At 37.4% G+C, this 21406-nt stretch overlaps 3 protein-coding genes across 4 annotated transcripts; 2 read left to right on the top strand and 1 right to left on the bottom strand.

Moving 5' to 3' along the window:
- Positions 1-1743: 1743 nt before the first annotated feature.
- Positions 1744-14046, top strand: LOC106334462 (ABC transporter A family member 1). 2 transcript variants are annotated; one of them, XM_013772748.1, is made up of 41 exons: positions 1773-1788; positions 1909-2048; positions 2216-2295; positions 2378-2546; positions 2630-2712; positions 3161-3377; positions 3466-3674; positions 3757-3817; positions 3936-4022; positions 4243-4475; positions 4596-4710; positions 4796-4885; positions 5149-5339; positions 5424-5536; positions 5999-6105; positions 6291-6353; positions 6613-6699; positions 6956-7054; positions 7134-7318; positions 7729-7783; positions 7872-7943; positions 8230-8931; positions 9291-9469; positions 9644-9854; positions 10059-10142; positions 10248-10289; positions 10379-10475; positions 10569-10696; positions 10804-10908; positions 10992-11138; positions 11329-11592; positions 11666-11801; positions 11924-12003; positions 12094-12201; positions 12352-12502; positions 12633-12769; positions 12855-12929; positions 13014-13317; positions 13400-13533; positions 13613-13674; positions 13762-14046. In XM_013772748.1, the coding sequence occupies exons 2-41, from the start codon at positions 1962-1964 to the stop codon at positions 13841-13843; spliced, it is 5631 nt and encodes a 1876-aa protein (XP_013628202.1). In that variant the 5' UTR covers positions 1773-1788; positions 1909-1961; the 3' UTR covers positions 13844-14046. The 2 variants fall into 2 exon arrangements, with proteins under 2 accessions (XP_013628201.1, XP_013628202.1); XM_013772747.1 differs by having other exon boundaries at positions 1744-2048.
- A 1319-nt stretch (positions 14047-15365) lies between these two features.
- On the top strand, positions 15366-18085 carry LOC106334463 (ABC transporter A family member 1-like). The gene is made up of 11 exons (XM_013772749.1): positions 15366-15631; positions 15705-15840; positions 15963-16042; positions 16133-16240; positions 16391-16541; positions 16672-16808; positions 16894-16968; positions 17053-17356; positions 17439-17572; positions 17652-17713; positions 17801-18085. Exons 1-11 carry the CDS (start codon positions 15425-15427, stop codon positions 17880-17882), a joined length of 1476 nt encoding a protein of 491 aa, XP_013628203.1. The 5' UTR covers positions 15366-15424; the 3' UTR covers positions 17883-18085.
- Positions 17971-20547, bottom strand: LOC106334464 (heat stress transcription factor B-3). Its single transcript, XM_013772750.1, has 2 exons — positions 20134-20547; positions 17971-18556 (listed from the first exon to the last, which is right to left on the bottom strand). Exons 1-2 carry the CDS (start codon positions 20428-20430, stop codon positions 18170-18172), a joined length of 684 nt encoding a protein of 227 aa, XP_013628204.1. The 5' UTR covers positions 20431-20547; the 3' UTR covers positions 17971-18169.
- Between the last annotated feature and the right edge of the window lie 859 nt (positions 20548-21406).

Genomic DNA, 21406 nt, shown 5'->3' with positions numbered 1-21406 from the left:
AGACGGATCATGTTTCGAAACTAAACTTTCCATAATGGTAGTACTAAACTAGCTCGGGATTTAACGGAATAGCCCTCACCTTAGCAATGAAGAGAAGTGGTATATATGACCTCCAGCTGCTCAAATGGACTCCAAATCTGAAATCAGATCGAAATTTCGAGTCAGAACGCCTTTCGAACGGTTTAAAACGGGTATTTACGGAAAAGTCAACTCGTTGGTCAAAGTCAACCCGGTCAAGCTTTGACCAGAAATCGATTTGACTAAACCGACCGGTTTACCCTAACCGAAACGAAATCAATTTAAACCGGTCAAACCAGTGGTTAACCGAGTCAACCGAGTTGACTCACTGAGTTGACTCGGACGAGTTGACCGAGTCACCGGCGAGTTACCGGCGACGGTCAACGGCGGCGACGGCGGATATTCCGGCGGCGGGGGACGGTGGTCCGGCGGTGGCGACGTTTTCCGGCGGCGGCGCGTGTACCTCACGCGCGCAGAGGCGAAACTTCCAGAGGCGCGTGCGGCTTCGTCCGGACTCCGATTGAGGCGTTTTTGGTGGCCACGGATTCGTCTCGACGAGAGGAACACGATGGTAGTCTTGGATTCACGAGATTCATCACGGTTAGAAAGTTATGGTCGATTTACTAAAACGGCCGAAACTTAACTCAAAAACATGGCGGTTTTCGATTACCTTTGGTTGCGGATGATGGTGGTGACGAGCTTGACGACGTCCTGGCGTGTGGTGGCTCTGGCGACGAGCTCAGGTGAGCTTTCTCTCTTCTTCTTCTTCTTCTTCTCTCTCTCTCTCTCTATCTATCTCTCTCTCTCTCTCTATCTCTCTCTCTCTCTTTCTTAAGTTTTATAGAAGTTGGAGATGGTGGGGAAGAAGGTGGAGATGGTGGAAGAGAAGGTGGAAGTGGTGGGGTTGGAGAAAGAAGTGGAGATGGTGGGAGTGGTGGGTCATTACATTTCTACAGTGCTGTCTTGCTAACAATTGTTTCATTCTTTTCCAAATATTTTAAACCACCCTTGTAAGCAACATCGATTCTGAGTTTGAAAATCAATAAAGTTTATAGTTGGAGAAACATAATAGTAATTCAAAAACACCAACATGTGAAGGCTTCAACTTGCGTTATCTGACTAATCTGAACCAATGTTCCAAGTTCGAAAAAAAGAAACCTAAATGTTATACTAATGAAAAGAAATAACGGTCAATTTGGTTGGAGAGAATAATATTCCATGGCGGCTGGCTTTGATTGGCAAAACATCGACGACGGTATTACTATTAGCCGTCAAACTTTAGGAACGTCGCTCGTTTTTCATTCTTGTACGTAATCATCAAAGTGGCAGCTGGGTCAAGCAATGTGACTCTAAACCAGTTAGGAAACTCCACGTGTACAAAATGGCTTTCACGGTGGAGCCCGCCCCCTACTTGGCATGGACGCAAAGGCTTAGGTGGGTCAACGTCATGGAGAGTCATATTTAGTTGCTTAAAAATAATCACAGTCTTCTTAATACGACATTAATATACTCGTCTCTTTTAATAACGTTTATACTAATATTTATGTAGGACTCCAGAACTGTATATTATTAGTAACTGTTTTTTTTAAAAAGAATATTTTTGTAGACCACTTGTGCTAGTTATCCTCATCCAGTTGCTTAATTTTTTTTTTTTTTAATATTAGGAAGATAAAGAGATTTAAAAATATTTAATTGAAAAATAGTATGAGTAAATTGCAAGAGGAAAAAAGAAAAAGAGGAAGCACAAATGTCAGTGAGGTGATCCCCCAGGTCCTAGCCACCTCTCTCTTTTCATCGTTTTCTTTTCCCAGAAAAAAAAAAAAAGTATGCTTTCTTCTTCTTGATGCGAGCGAAGGTTTTCCCCTTTCTTATCGATCGGAATCTCTCTAGGGTTTCTTCTGATTAACTGAAAAAGTGTGAACCTTTGGTGGTCGTCGAACGAAATGGGAACATGGAGGAGGCAGCTAAAGGCTATGCTCCGCAAGAATTGGCTCCTCAAAACTCGCCATCCCTTCGTTACTGCTGCCGAGGTCTCTCTCTCTCAACACTCTTCATGCATATTCACTGATCGTTCTGCTTCTCGTTGTTTTCTGAATTGAATTTTGAATTTTTCGATATTGGGTCTATGATGATCGAAACAGTGTGAGTTTTGTTCTAAAAGTTTCTCTCTTTTTTGTTGTTGTTGTTGTTGTTGCAGATTTTGCTTCCGACTGTTGTAATGTTGTTGTTGATTGCCGTGAGGACACGCGTTGACACCACAATTCACCCCGCTCGCTCGTAAGATTAACAACACTACGGTCCTGCCTTGTAAGCTCGTTACTGTAATCGGATTGTGATTTTGTTGATTTGATTGTTGCAGGAATATAGAGAAAGATACGGTGGTCCAAGTCGGCGAAGGTATCTCTCCCAGTTTCCCTCAAGTTTTGGAGCTTTTGATTGCTGATGGGGAGTATTTAGCTTTTGCACCTGACACCGATGAAACAAATAACATGATCGACATTCTCTCTCTAAAGTTTCCTGATCTGCGGGTAACATAGCTTCTTGTATTGACCTTTGAGCTCTGTTTACTCTTTATATGTCACATGCTTTATTTGACTTTTTTTGTTTGCAGCTGGTTACTAGAATTTTTAAAGATGACATTGAGCTTGAAACCTATATAACCTCTGCGCATTATGCTGTCTGCAGCGATGTGAGGTATGTTTTGTTCTTTGTTCGAGCTGCTAAGAAAGCAATTTCATCCCTGGCTCTTTGTCCCCTTCAGACATTTTTGTATATGTCTTCCGAATGTCTCTCTGTTTGGTCACTGGATTGGTTGGCATTTTTTGAATTATGGTAGTATCTCTTACAGTTACTCGTTACCATATGCTACAACTTTGACGATTGTACTGATTAGACAAGACTAGTGTCTTTCCTCTGTTGGACTATGATGGTAAAAGGGACTTCGCTTTTGTAGTCTTGGATAGTGCAGCATTCAGTTCATAATATTATGTATCGGCACGCGCCAATTGTGTATGCATTTTGTCTTGACGAGTAGCATAGTCTTATAGTTATAGCTGTTGGTGGTTATCATGATCTTAAACTAGCTGTCTATGCTTTTCTTTCTTTTATGCTGAGCTGATTAAGCCTCGTTATGCTTGCTTAGGAACTGTTCGAATCCAAAACTAAACGGAGCAGTGGTTTTCCATGAACAAGGACCTCATGTATATGATTATAGCATCCGCTTGAACCACACATGGGCGTTGGCAGGATTCCCTAATGTCAAGTCGATCATGGACACAAATGGACCTTATATCAATGATCTGGAAATGGGGATTAATACCATACCGACAATGCAATACAGCTTCAGCGGATTCTTGACTGTATGGCCATTTACTCTCTTTTTTTTTTTCTTTGGAAGCTCGTCAAATTTGCGTTCTTGGGTTTGATTTGTTGTGTACCCTTTTACAGCTTCAACAGGTGGTAGACTCTTTCATTATATTTGCCTCTCAGCAAAACATAGACTTGCCATCATCACATGCATCTCTTGGTTCAGCGTTATCCCTTGAGATGCCATGGACTATGTTTAGCCCGTCAAAGATAAGAATGGTTCCATTTCCAACCCGCGAATACACTGATGATGAGTTCCAATCTATTGTCAAAAGCGTAATGGGCTTGTTGTATGTATCACCGCTCTTTGTTCATATATGTATGGTATTTGAGTATTTGTATGATTCGAATGATTGTATACTTGTTGAGCAGGTACCTTCTGGGATTTCTGTTTCCAATCTCCCGGCTTATCAGCTACTCTGTCTTTGAGAAGGTTGTTTCGGGTTCTATACTTTGCGTATTCTTAAGAACAGAGCTGATATGCGTTGCTGCTTTTCCACCAAAAGTTGTTTTCTATCATTATTAACTTGAGATTTTTTCTGAGCTTGCAGGAGCAGAAAATAAGAGAAGGACTTTACATGATGGGCTTGAAAGATGAGATTTTCCATTTGTCGTGGTTTATCACATATGCATTGCAGGCAGGTTTCCTGGCTTGATTTTTGATTAGTGAACTTTTGTTTGCCTCTTCTCTTGGCTACGATCAAACCACAAGTTCGAGTTCATTAGCGTTTTCTGTTGTTTTACAATGTTGAATTCAACTGGAAATAGCATACTGATGTTTCATTTCTTTCGATATTATGCAATGATTTTAGTTTGTCGTTTTTTTTGTTTCTTTCCTAACTCGACTCTGTTCTGCAGTTCGCATTGTGCGCTGGGATTATTACAGCTTGTACGATGGGAAGTATCTTTAAGTATAGTGATAAGACATTAGTCTTCACATACTTCTTTTTGTTTGGGGTCAGCGCAATAATGCTCTCATTTCTAATATCAACATTTTTCACTCGAGCTAAGACAGCTGTCGCAGTTGGGACCTTGGCCTTTCTCGGAGCCTTCTTCCCTTATTACACTGTTAACGATGAATCTGTGTCCATGTATGTTTATCCTCTTTTTTGGTGATGGCTTTTTTATGGATAAGGAAAAATTATGCTCGTCTTGGCCACAAAGATTTGGTCTAGAATACATTAATGTAAAACTTACTGTTGGACTTGTAGGGTATTGAAAGTTGTTGCTTCTTTGCTTTCACCTACTGCATTTGCTCTTGGGTCAATCAACTTTGCTGATTACGAGCGTGCACATGTTGGACTTCGTTGGAGCAATATATGGCTGGTAAGTAGATATTTCTGTGGCTACATTCCATGGTTGATTTTCCTTGTGTTCTTTACTTTTTTTTTTCTGGTCAATCTTCATGTAGGCATCGTCTGGAGTAAGTTTTTTTGTCTGCCTCTTGATGATGCTGCTCGACTCTATTCTGTACTGCGCTATTGGCCTTTATCTGGACAAGGTACCTTCTTTTGCTACTCGTCTTTGTTTACTGTATGTCTTGTAAACAGATTTCTGCTTCTAGTGTCTCGGTTATTGCATACTACTATTTAGTACTGACTTTATTTTTAAAGCTTTGTCATGATCAATTTTGTGAACTGCTTTGTTGTTCTTGCCATTGTTGCTTGGTAGAAAAGTTGTAACTAGGACATTTCTCTTTCCTCTTTGTCTGTTGTAACTTATATCCTGCATCCTTGGGCTTAATCGAAGATTTGATTTCCTCAGGTCCTTCCCAGGGAAAATGGTGTACGGTACCCATGGAATTTTATCTTCAACAAGTGCTTTGGGAGGAAGAAAAACAACCAATATTGCATTCCAGGTCTCAACACTAATATAGAGGGTACTCAGGGAGAGCCTTTTGATCCTGTTATTGAATCAATAAGCCTGGAAATGAGGCAACAAGAGCTTGATGGGAGGTATAATCATATCCCATCTGATGAAACAAAAAATCCTGTTTTCAAAGATGGACGTTGGATTCATATTGAATGTTAGCTCTGTAGGTGCATACAAATTAAAAATCTGCATAAGGTGTTTGCTTCAGGAAGGGGGAATTGCTGTGCAGTTAATTCATTGCGACTAACATTGTACGAGAACCAGATACTTTCACTTCTGGGTACGTTTATTCCTATTTATTAGATATTCTCGTCTCCTCTAACCTCGTTAACATTTTCTTGGTAGACTACCATATCCAAATCAAAATGTTTCAGAATTAATAGATTTGAGTTTATTGTTTTGGTTGCTTTCCCTGTTGTGTGGTTGAGCATTTCCATCTGAATCTTCATTTTAGTAAACAAAAATCCAGCTTTTTTCCCGAGCTCTCTTGTGCATGCCAGTGAAGATAATTTGGTCAAGTTTCATTTTATGTATTCGTTGTTTGGAAATTCAACTCTATCATGTTGCAAAAGCTTTCTTATAACACTGATACTCAAAATTTTGATATTATGCTCCCTGGCTGTTTCATCCATCCATATGTTATCGCTGATAATATATGGATGGAAACACTGATATTCAAGTTGAGAATCGATATTGCTAAGCTTGATATATTTTTTTTAAATCTTGCTTCCTTTGCTTGAAGGCCATAATGGGGCTGGTAAAAGCACAACAATATCAATGCTTGTCGGCCTTCTTCCTCCTACTTCTGGAGATGCCCTGATACTGGGAAACAGTATCGTCTCAAATATGGTAAATGTTTTTTCTTATTTTTATTTGAATCTCTAAATCTTTTGCATAACCGAAAAGCTCTGACCTCTAACTAGTTGTAAAATAGGCTTTCTTCTTCTAGTGCTAGAATATAGCGTCACTTGAATACCATCTCTCTGATTTCTTACGATTTAGATTTTTGTGTTATTAATATCTCTTATCTGTAGGATGAAATACGAAAAGAACTAGGTGTTTGCCCTCAGCATGACATCCTCTTTCCGGAACTGACAGTAAGTTCAAAAATCTCTTCTATTTCTTCTGGTCTTATTTTCTTGTGTAGGAAGCAATGCTTACAGTTCGAATTTAACAACATGGTAACACAATCTTTAATTTAGAGGCAATTATCAAAGAAGGAGAACATGGAAGTATGGAAGACAGAAGACTTTCTGTCTTCTGAGTTCTGACTGATTAGATGTGTTTCACACCCGAATATGATATTTTAGGTTCTTTCGTATGGAATAACGTCTGAATGATTTATATCTACTGTAGGTTAGAGAACACTTGGAGATGTTTGCGGTTCTTAAAGGTGTTAAGGAAGATTCCTTAAAGAGCACAGTTACTGATATGGCAGAGGAAGTAAGTATGTAGTGAAATACAAGCTATTGTTTATTTTTCTCTCCAACAAACTACATTCACGCACATTACAGCATATAGATTTCATAGCATCTGGTAGCTAGTTCTGTTATGGTGCGAGCATTAAAACTTCAGACTGCATAAGTTGGAGTTCGTGACATAGTTTTGGAGGACAGTAAATGAATGCCTTGTGTTGTTTGATACTGCCGTTTAGGTATTGGTCACAGCTGTCTGATCTTGGCTATTGATCTTTTTCCAGGTGGGGTTGTCTGATAAAATTAGTACACTAGTGCGGGCACTTTCCGGAGGCATGAAAAGGAAATTATCACTTGGAATCGCATTGATAGGAAACAGTAAGGTGAGAAGGAAAGGCAAAGGCATATTACTTTGCAAGTTTCTCTTGATTAGTTGTCATTGAACATTCTTTATTTTTTCAGGTGATTATTCTCGATGAACCAACCAGTGGAATGGATCCCTACTCAATGCGTCTTACATGGCAGTTGATTAAGAAAATTAAAAAGGGCAGAATAATATTGCTAACAACCCATTCCATGGATGAAGCTGAAGAACTTGGAGATCGGATAGGGATCATGGCTAACGGGTCTCTTAAGTGTTGTGGCAGGTTAAGTGTTTTTAAATACTCTGGCTTTTTCTATTGCCTTGTCCTTTGCTCCGGTTTTTCGATTCAAAAAATTAGGAAGAAGAATGATGCACTTGTTGGAGGCATACTAATAACACAAACTGAACCAAGCATTCACACTTGGGACTGTTTCATTTGAGTTGGTTACTATAAAGTGATATGATTGACGTGAATTTTTCAAATACCGCTCATGACTAGTATAAGGTGTTTCAATTTGGTGTTGTCGGTGGTGAGATATCAGAAATTGAAAACAAGAGGTTCCCAAAATTATCTTATCTTATTAGACAAGCACATGAAAGCAGTTATTTTCTTTTTCTGACCCAATGCATCATTCGTGTTCATCTCCATTAAACATTTAACCAGTGATTTTTGGTGTTTTTCTGACCAAGCAGCTCGATGTTCCTGAAGCATCACTACGGGGTTGGGTACACTCTTACGCTAGTAAAGGTTTGTTTTGTATTCTTTTCATTTCCGATCAATTTTGTTAATGTTTCTACTTAGAATATCAAATTAACTGGGGTCCTTTATGTTTTAGACTTCTCCAGCTGTCTCTGTTGCCGCAAATATAGTTCATCGTCACATTCCATCAGCAACCTGTGTGAGTGAGGTATATTACTTACATTCTCTAAAGAGATTGAGAGCGTCTGGGCTACTAGTAAGTTTCATGATGAAAATGTTTTGCCTTGCTGCATGCTTTGATACTTTGCGGAGTTCCAAGATTCTAGAGTAGAGCATTTTATGATTGAGAATCTATCAAGTGTGACTTAAGTTCTTAAACAATATGGTAGCATGTTAATGGCTGCAGATATTTGCCGTAGAACAACTTGTTACTGCTTTTAGATAAGTTTAAAGCCCATCTCTCGCCTTATCTATATATGTTATGATTTTTCCAGGTGGGAAACGAAATCTCTTTCAAGCTTCCTTTGGCATCCTTGCCTTGCTTTGAAAATATGTTCAGAGAAGTTGAGAGTTGCATGAAGAGTTCTGTTGACAGATCTAGGATTAGTGAGATTGAGGATTCAGATTACCCTGGTATTCAGAGTTATGGTATATCTGTCACAACACTTGAAGAGGTGTTTCTGAGAGTTGCTGGATGTAACTTAGATATCGAGGACAAGCAGGAAGATACATTTGCTTCTCCTGATACCGAGGCTTCTTTGGTGTGCATTGAGTCTGTTCAGAAGAGCACTAGCCAACCCAAATTACTCGCAAGTTGTAATGAGGGCGTTGGAGTTATTATTACTTCAATTGCAAAAGCTTGCAGATTAATCGTTGCTGCGGTTTGGGCTTTCATTGGATTCATTAGCATGCAATGTTGTGGTTGTTCCGTTATCTCAAGGTCAATGTTTTGGCGGCATTGCAAAGCGTTGTTCATAAAAAGAGCAAGATCTGCTTTCAGAGATCGCAAAACAGTGGCGTTCCAGCTCATCATCCCAGCAGTATTCTTACTTTTTGGCCTTCTTTTACTACAGCTCAAGCCACATCCTGATCAGAAATCCATTACGTTGACAACTGCCTATTTTAATCCTCTCCTGAGTGGCAATGGAGGTGGTGGTCCGATTCCTTTTGATCTATCTCAGCCAATTGCCAAAGAGGTATTAACTGAACATAAATAATACTAATCCTGGTAATTCAAAAACCAATTCATTTTACTCTCTTCATAAGAAAACTGATTGCTTGAAATTGTTCTTTTCATTAATAAAATGCATGAGATAGTCTCCATGGCGATCAATCCGTTTCACGTTTTAGTTACTATATTTAAAGTGGTTTTCTTTTATACAGCTGTCAACTTAACCCAAGGTTTCGTTACAAGTAGTAGATCAAACAGTAGTTCTGTTACACATTCACTTGTTAAATTTGATGCTTGCACGGTGTTGGTCACAGTGCAGTATGGCTGAGTCACATATTACCAAAAATTTGTTGTGTTCAATGTTGTTTCTCCGTATGCATTCAGGTTGCAGAATATATTGAAGGAGGCTGGATTCAGCCCTTGAGGAATAGTTCATATAAGTTTCCTAATCCAAAAGAGGCATTGGCTGATGCAATTGATGCAGCAGGTCCCACGTTGGGCCCCACTCTACTTTCCATGAGCGAATTTCTGATGTCTAGTTTTGATCAGTCATACGAGTCAAGGTATGTATAGGTCACAGCAGATTCATGCGTTGATATTCTCTATGTGAAAGTTAAGCTTAATAATTCATGTGCTTTAGATAATTGCTGCCTTCTAGTTTTCTGTTCTCCCTTGTTTGGTGACCATGTTACAGTGTACTGACTTGGCTAAATGCTACCCGTGGGTGTCTTCTTTAGGTATGGGGCAGTTTTAATGGATAGTCAGCATCCAGATGGGAGTGTAGGATATACCGTGTTACACAACAGTACTTGCCAGCATGCTGGTCCTATCTACATCAATGTTATGCATTCTGCCCTTCTCCGACTTGCTAGTGGTAACAAGAATATGACAATTCAAACTCGAAACCATCCTTTGCCTCCAACAAAAAGTCAGCGCTTACAGCGTCATGTATGTCTTTCTATTAGTAGTAGTTCCAACTTTTTGTGGTATCAATTTTATTATTTTATTGAACCTCATGTTCAGTTTGAGCGATAAGTTAAAAGTTATTGGGATCCTTCCAAGTAATGTCAGACACTAGGATTCAAAAATTAAAACAATGTAAAAGTCTGTAGCAGGAGGAGTAGCTTTGATCTTCTTTTCTTTTCTGTGCAGGATTTGGATGCCTTTTCAGCTGCAATTATTGTAAGCATTGCATTTTCATTCATCCCGGCCTCCTTTGCAGTTCCAATTGTTAAGGTATGTATGTAACCTCACCTTAGTTTTGGCAGAAGGTTTTTTGGTTTAATGCTATCTTTCTTCTCCTTTTCAAGTATTTTGCTCTGAAATATGTTATCTTTTCAGGAGCGAGAGGTGAAAGCGAAGCACCAACAGCTTATTAGTGGGGTAAACTTTTCTCTTGACGATTCTGTAATACCAAAACATGCAGAGCGTCAGTCACATAATATTGGCCTTACGATTTTCACGGCTTGCAGGTTTCTGTTCTTTCATATTGGTTGTCAACGTACGTATGGGATTTCGTCAGTTTCTTATTTCCGTCAACATTTGCAATAATACTCTTCTACGCTTTTGGTAAGTTAGTCTTTCATTTCCATTTTGCATCTGAACGTCCCTTTCACTGTACTTTGGTAGTATTTTACTGAAAAGGTTGATTTCTTTCCTTAGGTCTGGAGCAGTTTATCGGAATAGGTCGGTTTTTGCCGACTGTCCTGATGCTCCTGGAGTATGGCTTGGCAATTGCATCATCAACGTATTGTCTTACATTTTTCTTCACCGAGCATAGCATGGCTCAGGTAACTTAAACTTCTCTTTGCTTGTTATCGCTATTATTTTTTTGTTTCTCTCTCTGTAGCTATTTCATATTTTGACTGATGGATGGATGTCTTTGCTGTAATCGCAGAATGTTATTCTTATGGTTCACTTCTTCTCTGGTCTTATCTTAATGGTTATCTCATTTGTCATGGGCCTTATTCCAGCTACAGTTAATGCAAACTCATATCTAAAGGTGTGGGTTCTTCTGATTTCCTGATCTTTGTGAGCCTTGAAAAGCAGACTACGAACTGATCCTTATTCATTATGCTTTTACAGACCTTCTTTAGACTATCACCAGGATTTTGCTTCTCTGATGGATTGGCTTCTTTAGCTCTTCTAAGGCAGGGGATGAAAGACAAATCCAGTCATGGGGTGTTTGATTGGAATGTCACTGGAGCTTCCATCTCATACCTAGCTTTGGAGGTTAGATTTTCCCTTTTATTCAACTTGTTTACATCATTAAGTATCAATAATTTCATTTATTTTGAAATGTAAAAGGTCGAATATTGTAGTTGCTTTTATGTTGCTTGTTATTTTTTCATTATATACACCAAAATATAGTGAATTTATATCATTGAGGTATTTCTTATCTGACTGGACGTATATTTGGCAGAGTATATTCTACTTCCTTTTGACGCTTGGTCTTGAGGTCTTGCCTGTTCAAAAAGTGATGTCTTTCTCGATTGGGGAGTGGTGGCAGAATTTTAAAGGTTTCAAGCAAGGTGCTGGTTCTAGTTCTACAGAGCCGCTTCTCAAGGATTCGACTGGAGCCATTTCCGCTGATATGGAGGATGACATAGACGTGCAAGAGGAAAGAGACAGGGTGATTTCAGGGTTGACAGACAACACTATATTCTACTTACAAAACCTGAGGAAGGTATTGTAACCTGCTCTTTCACCAAAGTGTGAATATAGATTCTCCTCTCTTTCTAAGTGTAAAACTATTTCAGGTCTATCCTGGTTCCAATCATCACGTCCCAAAAGTAGCTGTACAGTCTTTGACTTTCTCGGTCCAAGCAGGAGAATGTTTTGGCTTTTTAGGGACAAATGGAGCTGGGAAGACTACTACCTTGTCTATGTTATCTGGTATGTTGTGCTTCTTAGTATTTTCAAACTATTAGCGCAGCTGTTATCTTGAAGTCGTTTAAACGCTAAATAAACAACTGCATAAAATAATATTACTATGTTCACTTCTGTGGGTGTAACAGGCGAAGAAACACCAACCAGTGGAACTGCCTTTGTCTTTGGCAAAGATATAGTAGCGAGTCCCAAAGTTATCCGTCAGCATGTATGTCAAATCATTAACTTTACCAATCTCACTTAGTCAATAGAATGAACATGCAATGTTAAAAAATCTATTTTTGTCTTTCTTGCTCAGATTGGCTACTGCCCCCAGTTTGATGCTTTATTCGACTATCTGACTGTGAAGGAGCACCTTGAACTTTATGCTAGGATCAAAGGAGTGGTTGACTATAGAATTGATAATGTAAGTGGCATTTACTCTGGATTGACGTTTGATGCTTTCTTACACGCCTTGGATGAATTCAAAATTACAACCTAATATACTATTAGGTATTTTAATGTAGACTGGAAGTTGCTAACTGGAGATTGTCAAATGTGTATTATCTAATAACAGGTGGTAATGGAAAAGTTAGTGGAGTTTGACTTGTTGAAACATTCTCACAAGCCATCGTTCACTCTTAGCGGCGGAAACAAGCGCAAACTATCCGTTGCTATTGCAATGATTGGAGATCCTCCCATTGTCATCCTTGATGAACCATCTACAGGTATAAGTCCAACCAAAAGTTTGGTTGACTTGCGTGACCAGTTTTAACTTTGGAGTTACTGACGTGGACTTCCTCTGTGTTCTTTAGCTACTCTGTAAAGTTTTTGGTGTTTCTTGTTCAATGCTTTCAGGTATGGATCCTGTTGCCAAAAGATTCATGTGGGATGTGATATCTCGCCTGTCGACAAGGAGTGGAAAGACAGCGGTTATTCTGACTACTCATAGCATGAATGAAGCTCAAGCGCTTTGCACTAGGATCGGGATCATGGTATCTGTTAAACTCATTTTGTACTCTCTAGGACCATACTCCTTAAATGTATCCACCTCACAGTACCCAAAACCTCAAATTACAGGTTGGAGGCCGCCTGAGATGCATAGGTAGTCCACAACATTTAAAGACGCGCTTCGGAAACCACCTTGAGTTAGAGGTAAACCTTAGTTCCAAGAGTGTTTTGTTACAGTGGTAGGAAGGATCATTTGTCAAGCTTAATGTTGGCTGTTTTACAAATTAGGTCAAACCAAACGAAGTGAGCCATGTGGACTTGGAGAATCTTTGCCAGATGATTCAGCAGTGGATGTTTAACGTTCCTTCTCAGCCTAGAAGTTTGCTTGGTGACCTCGAAGTATGTATCGGTGTCTCTGACTCTATTACTCCTGATACGGCTTCAGCATCAGAAATCAGTTTGTCACCAGATATGATACAAAGCATTGCCAAGTATCTGGGTAATGAGCAGAGAGTGAGTGCTCTAGTGCCTCCCATGCCTGAGGAAGATGTTGGATTCGATGAACAGTTATCAGAACAGCTCTTTCGAGATGGTATGAACACATGTCTCACATAAGTTCCTGTTTCACAACTTCTAACACAAAAATATCTGTTTGTCTGTTTGATGCTGAACAGGTGGTATTCCGTTGCCAATATTTGCCGAGTGGTGGCTTACCAAAGAAAAGTTTTCAGCACTAGATTCTTTCATACAATCTTCGTTTCCAGGTGCAACATTTAAGAGCTGCAATGGATTGATCATTAAATACCAGGTAAAGTGAACACAAAAGCAGTTGGTGCTACTCCACTCTTTGGTCTTGTGCTCAAATCTATACATGGATTATGTTGCAGTTGCCATTTGGAGAAGGAGGATTGTCACTTGCAGATGCCTTTGGACACCTTGAAAGAAACAGGTAAGACATTGACATTTTTATTTTCTTACACTGAAATCACAGTCTTTGTACGTCTTAGGAAATAAATTTTCATTCTTGCTATGGCAGGAATCGGTTGGGAATAGCTGAATACAGCATAAGTCAGTCCACACTTGAGACCATATTCAACCATTTTGCTGCTAACTCATAACCAGTAAAACCATTACTGCGGCTTTTGTATAACCCAAAACACTTCATGAGCACAGCTTAAAGAGAGATCTGATCACTCACCCAAAAAATAGTTGTAAATATGGCACATATATAAAAAACATGAGTTCTTAACGTTCATATATATACACAATGTTGCAATGTACCATGTTTTGAACACTATCAATACTATGTTTTGATCTTTGATCTGGCATGTCTTAAAGAGTATAGCTATGCAAACTGATAAGGATGTGAAGAAGATGGCAAGGCAAATCTATCAAACGATCTCTCTCACTCCAGTTTTACTCCAAACAACTTAAGCCCCTGATCGTCGTCGTCGTCTTCTTCTCCTCTATATCTCTCAACCAACTCCATAAGTTGTTTGCATTTCTTCTTGGTCTTCCCCAGTTCTGAACGCAGGAACTCATTTTCATTCTTCAAGCATTTGTTTTCGTCGAGTAGAGCAGAGTATACAACGGAGGAAGAGCGTTGATCCTGAAGGTGATGATCTTCTAGATTCTCCGTTGTTGTTGTTGGTACAACCTGATGAGACTTGTTATGTGAGTGGGAGTGTGGATAACTCTTCCTTCTTCGGATATTGCACATAAGCTCTCTTTGCCCTTTTCGAAACATCTCATTACCAAACTCCCATCTTGTCGTAGACACTTTCCGAAACCCCTACAATAGTTTGTACCCACTTGTTAATACCATGTACCAAATTTTACGTACGAACTTCACATTTCACATGTGAGAATGCATCATGCAAATATGAAACTCATGTCTCCATGCATTTCTTTGTGTTCCTTTTGACGTTTATGTGTTATATTGTGTATTGTTCTATTTGAAGAATATTCACAAATATTTTAGAGTTTTTGTCAATTATTGTTTAGATACTGCAAATACAAATGCAAACTGGACACGGAACTAAAACTCGTCTGATATTTCTAAATTGTTTAATTAAAAATAGTCAATTCTCTCAAATAACTATTTTAAAGTTTTTGTCACAAAAATAACCCTAAAAAAAGAAAATGACCAAAATAGCACATTTTTATTTTGATTTTTTTTATTTTTATAAATTTGAAACCTTATCCCCGAAACATCATCCCTTAACTCTAAACTATAAGTCCAGATTAGTTAATAAAACTTATTTTGGTCATTTTCTTCATTGAGAGTTATTTTTGTGACAAAAACTTAAAAATGGCCATCGTAGAAAATTTCTCTTAAAAAAATTCATTTTTTTGCAAAAGAATCCCCTACATTATATTTACGAAGTGATTTATGCACATGTCGTCAGTACAATCATTCTCGCTGAAAAAAAGATGACATGACACTTAAAATAGAATACTTCAACACTCCACCTTTGTCATATATTCAATACACCGTACTAGATAGATATCATATTTATGGAATACGATTCACTATTGTAGTTGCTTTTATGTTGCTTGTTATTTTTTCATTATATACACCAAAATATAGTGAATTTATATCATTGAGGTATTTCTTATCTGACTGGACGTATATTTGGCAGAGTATATTCTACTTCCTTTTGACGCTTGGTCTTGAGGTCTTGCCTGTTCAAAAAGTGATGTCTTTCTCGATTGGGGAGTGGTGGCAGAATTTTAAAGGTTTCAAGCAAGGTGCTGGTTCTAGTTCTACAGAGCCGCTTCTCAAGGATTCGACTGGAGCCATTTCCGCTGATATGGAGGATGACATAGACGTGCAAGAGGAAAGAGACAGGGTGATTTCAGGGTTGACAGACAACACTATATTCTACTTACAAAACCTGAGGAAGGTATTGTAACCTGCTCTTTCACCAAAGTGTGAATATAGATTCTCCTCTCTTTCTAAGTGTAAAACTATTTCAGGTCTATCCTGGTTCCAATCATCACGTCCCAAAAGTAGCTGTACAGTCTTTGACTTTCTCGGTCCAAGCAGGAGAATGTTTTGGCTTTTTAGGGACAAATGGAGCTGGGAAGACTACTACCTTGTCTATGTTATCTGGTATGTTGTGCTTCTTAGTATTTTCAAACTATTAGCGCAGCTGTTATCTTGAAGTCGTTTAAACGCTAAATAAACAACTGCATAAAATAATATTACTATGTTCACTTCTGTGGGTGTAACAGGCGAAGAAACACCAACCAGTGGAACTGCCTTTGTCTTTGGCAAAGATATAGTAGCGAGTCCCAAAGTTATCCGTCAGCATGTATGTCAAATCATTAACTTTACCAATCTCACTTAGTCAATAGAATGAACATGCAATGTTAAAAAATCTATTTTTGTCTTTCTTGCTCAGATTGGCTACTGCCCCCAGTTTGATGCTTTATTCGACTATCTGACTGTGAAGGAGCACCTTGAACTTTATGCTAGGATCAAAGGAGTGGTTGACTATAGAATTGATAATGTAAGTGGCATTTACTCTGGATTGACGTTTGATGCTTTCTTACACGCCTTGGATGAATTCAAAATTACAACCTAATATACTATTAGGTATTTTAATGTAGACTGGAAGTTGCTAACTGGAGATTGTCAAATGTGTATTATCTAATAACAGGTGGTAATGGAAAAGTTAGTGGAGTTTGACTTGTTGAAACATTCTCACAAGCCATCGTTCACTCTTAGCGGCGGAAACAAGCGCAAACTATCCGTTGCTATTGCAATGATTGGAGATCCTCCCATTGTCATCCTTGATGAACCATCTACAGGTATAAGTCCAACCAAAAGTTTGGTTGACTTGCGTGACCAGTTTTAACTTTGGAGTTACTGACGTGGACTTCCTCTGTGTTCTTTAGCTACTCTGTAAAGTTTTTGGTGTTTCTTGTTCAATGCTTTCAGGTATGGATCCTGTTGCCAAAAGATTCATGTGGGATGTGATATCTCGCCTGTCGACAAGGAGTGGAAAGACAGCGGTTATTCTGACTACTCATAGCATGAATGAAGCTCAAGCGCTTTGCACTAGGATCGGGATCATGGTATCTGTTAAACTCATTTTGTACTCTCTAGGACCATACTCCTTAAATGTATCCACCTCACAGTACCCAAAACCTCAAATTACAGGTTGGAGGCCGCCTGAGATGCATAGGTAGTCCACAACATTTAAAGACGCGCTTCGGAAACCACCTTGAGTTAGAGGTAAACCTTAGTTCCAAGAGTGTTTTGTTACAGTGGTAGGAAGGATCATTTGTCAAGCTTAATGTTGGCTGTTTTACAAATTAGGTCAAACCAAACGAAGTGAGCCATGTGGACTTGGAGAATCTTTGCCAGATGATTCAGCAGTGGATGTTTAACGTTCCTTCTCAGCCTAGAAGTTTGCTTGGTGACCTCGAAGTATGTATCGGTGTCTCTGACTCTATTACTCCTGATACGGCTTCAGCATCAGAAATCAGTTTGTCACCAGATATGATACAAAGCATTGCCAAGTATCTGGGTAATGAGCAGAGAGTGAGTGCTCTAGTGCCTCCCATGCCTGAGGAAGATGTTGGATTCGATGAACAGTTATCAGAACAGCTCTTTCGAGATGGTATGAACACATGTCTCACATAAGTTCCTGTTTCACAACTTCTAACACAAAAATATCTGTTTGTCTGTTTGATGCTGAACAGGTGGTATTCCGTTGCCAATATTTGCCGAGTGGTGGCTTACCAAAGAAAAGTTTTCAGCACTAGATTCTTTCATACAATCTTCGTTTCCAGGTGCAACATTTAAGAGCTGCAATGGATTGATCATTAAATACCAGGTAAAGTGAACACAAAAGCAGTTGGTGCTACTCCACTCTTTGGTCTTGTGCTCAAATCTATACATGGATTATGTTGCAGTTGCCATTTGGAGAAGGAGGATTGTCACTTGCAGATGCCTTTGGACACCTTGAAAGAAACAGGTAAGACATTGACATTTTTATTTTCTTACACTGAAATCACAGTCTTTGTACGTCTTAGGAAATAAATTTTCATTCTTGCTATGGCAGGAATCGGTTGGGAATAGCTGAATACAGCATAAGTCAGTCCACACTTGAGACCATATTCAACCATTTTGCTGCTAACTCATAACCAGTAAAACCATTACTGCGGCTTTTGTATAACCCAAAACACTTCATGAGCACAGCTTAAAGAGAGATCTGATCACTCACCCAAAAAATAGTTGTAAATATGGCACATATATAAAAAACATGAGTTCTTAACGTTCATATATATACACAATGTTGCAATGTACCATGTTTTGAACACTATCAATACTATGTTTTGATCTTTGATCTGGCATGTCTTAAAGAGTATAGCTATGCAAACTGATAAGGATGTGAAGAAGATGGCAAGGCAAATCTATCAAACGATCTCTCTCACTCCAGTTTTACTCCAAACAACTTAAGCCCCTGATCGTCGTCGTCGTCTTCTTCTCCTCTATATCTCTCAACCAACTCCATAAGTTGTTTGCATTTCTTCTTGGTCTTCCCCAGTTCTGAACGCAGGAACTCATTTTCATTCTTCAAGCATTTGTTTTCGTCGAGTAGAGCAGAGTATACAACGGAGGAAGAGCGTTGATCCTGAAGGTGATGATCTTCTAGATTCTCCGTTGTTGTTGTTGGTACAACCTGATGAGACTTGTTATGTGAGTGGGAGTGTGGATAACTCTTCCTTCTTCGGATATTGCACATAAGCTCTCTTTGCCCTTTTCGAAACATCTCATTACCAAACTCCCATCTTGTCGTAGACACTTTCCGAAACCCCTACAATAGTTTGTACCCACTTGTTAATACCATGTACCAAATTTTACGTACGAACTTCACATTTCACATGTGAGAATGCATCATGCAAATATGAAACTCATGTCTCCATGCATTTCTTTGTGTTCCTTTTGACGTTTATGTGTTATATTGTGTATTGTTCTATTTGAAGAATATTCACAAATATTTTAGAGTTTTTGTCAATTATTGTTTAGATACTGCAAATACAAATGCAAACTGGACACGGAACTAAAACTCGTCTGATATTTCTAAATTGTTTAATTAAAAATAGTCAATTCTCTCAAATAACTATTTTAAAGTTTTTGTCACAAAAATAACCCTAAAAAAAGAAAATGACCAAAATAGCACATTTTTATTTTGATTTTTTTTATTTTTATAAATTTGAAACCTTATCCCCGAAACATCATCCCTTAACTCTAAACTATAAGTCCAGATTAGTTAATAAAACTTATTTTGGTCATTTTCTTCATTGAGAGTTATTTTTGTGACAAAAACTTAAAAATGGCCATCGTAGAAAATTTCTCTTAAAAAAATTCATTTTTTTGCAAAAGAATCCCCTACATTATATTTACGAAGTGATTTATGCACATGTCGTCAGTACAATCATTCTCGCTGAAAAAAAGATGACATGACACTTAAAATAGATGACATGGTTTTAGAAAATAGTGACATGGCATCATATTAATTGTGAGATGTAAAATTTCCTTATAAAAATTTAAATTTTTTTGCAGGGATTTTAAATATGGTAATAAAAATAACTCATATATTATCATTAATGTCAATTTTCCATATAAATATTTATTTATGGTAAACTATTAAATATATTAATAATTCATATATCACAATTAAAATAATAATATATATGTAAATATGTATCTCACATTAATAAAAATAAACTAAATAAAGTAACACTAATCCAAAAAAAATTGATAGTTAAATATTTAAACATTATTTAAATTTATCTGTTCATCTTCATCGTTTAAATTAATAAAAAGATTTTTCAGTTTAACTAAAACAAACAAAGTCTCAAATTTATTAGAATTTATATTTATATGTAAATATATATATATACATATATATATTTAAAATAAATAATCATTAAACACAATTATATAATTAAAACTATTTTTATAAAATTTAATTTTATCTTTATTAAAATTAAAAAAAAACAAATTTAAATAGTTATACCAAATCAAAATAAATAAGATTACAAAAATACGTTTATGATTTTTTATAACAATTAAAGTTAAAATATAAATTAATAATGTTGAAATATAAATCAAAATTGTTTTTTGAAATAAAAATTGTTATGTTAAAAATTACTATTTATGCGCTTGGTACAGGAAAACTCCTATTTACAAAGTAAAAAACAATTGTTTGCATTATCTTTGTAATTTGAAATTTTCAGTTTGATAAATACCCGCATATGTTAAAATAAAAAATAAAGAAAATGCACTCAAGTGAACAAATTCATACTAGTTAACTTAATTGAAACAATGGAACATACGATTAACGAAAAATAAAATAAAAAGTAAAAGCAATGTGGAGCAAGCACATACATAAGTATTGAGCTGGCGAACGAAACTAGAGAAGTTGCAATGCTTGAAAAGTGTTGGTAAGAGATCTCTAGCGAACTCTGCCGGCTGCCACACGATGAATCCGGTCCCATCTCCGTTCCAAGATATAACCTCGTCCGTGGTCGGATCCTCAACCACCTTGTATGTCTTTACCAAGAATGGCGGCCGTTGCGACGGCTGTAATTCCGCCGTGGATGTTTGTTTTCCGGTCATAAACTCCAATGGCAAACGTTCCTCGTCGTTGATGTTATCGTGACACAGTAAATGATCATCTTCCATAAGCGAGAAGTATTATTTCTTCAAAAGAACAATCAGGAGAAGATCTTAATCTAGAGAGACGTAACACGACTCCATAGAGGGAGAAAGAGACGTTAATTAGTTTAATAAAGTGGTTGAGACAAGAATAGTAATACTTTGAACCATTTTCAAAGGAACATAGCTTATATACACATGAATTGCAGAATACTACTTAAAAAAAATATACATATAGATTTTTGTGAGTGTCTTTTTTCTATGCGAGTGACTTTATGAGACTGTTAGAACTTAGAATGTATCATATTAATGGAAATGATTATAATTCAACGTTTTTATATAAAAAGATATGAGCATTTCCAGCCGTAACCATTTGATTTTATGTTTGAATCCTATATAATTCTTCATAGTCTTTCTAAAAATGTGAAATAATCATCGATAATAGTTATTGTTGATTCCACAATCGGACGTGAGACTAAACATATAGATTCTTTATCAAGGTTAATACATGAGGGGTCCAGGGGGCCGAAAACCCTGAAGATACAATATTTTGAAGTTTAGAAAAATCGACTTTAGTAAATTTTAGGGAATGTCAGATATTATGAATAAAATATGAGTTTTAAGTTTGTAATATATTTATTCATATAGTCAATAAACAAACCCTAGAATGAGAATTTGACTCAATCGAGTTTTCACACTAAATTCTTTTGTTTTCTTCTTTTTTTTCTTCAAGTTTAATTAGCAGATTTTTTCAACATCTATGTCATAAACAATCATTTTCTATCCGGTTCACATTTGTATTGAGTTTCTTAGTATTAATATTCCTTTCTTATTTACCGGAAAACATTAGTCGTTGCATTTACCAACCATCTCTATTGTCAATATAATTTAAGTTGTAACGTGTGTTGTATAAGACGTATAGGAAACGACAGAAAATGATAAGAATCACGAGATATACGTGTGATTATACATATTATATAGATACAAGTTGGTAAAATTGGAT

Source organism: Brassica oleracea, chromosome C3 (genome assembly GCF_000695525.1).
Source record: "Brassica oleracea var. oleracea cultivar TO1000 chromosome C3, BOL, whole genome shotgun sequence".
In the NCBI taxonomy this organism is placed as follows: Eukaryota; Viridiplantae; Streptophyta; class Magnoliopsida; order Brassicales; family Brassicaceae; genus Brassica; species Brassica oleracea.
The sequence above is the reverse complement of the archived record's forward strand: the minus strand, read 5'-3'. Positions and strand labels throughout refer to the sequence as shown.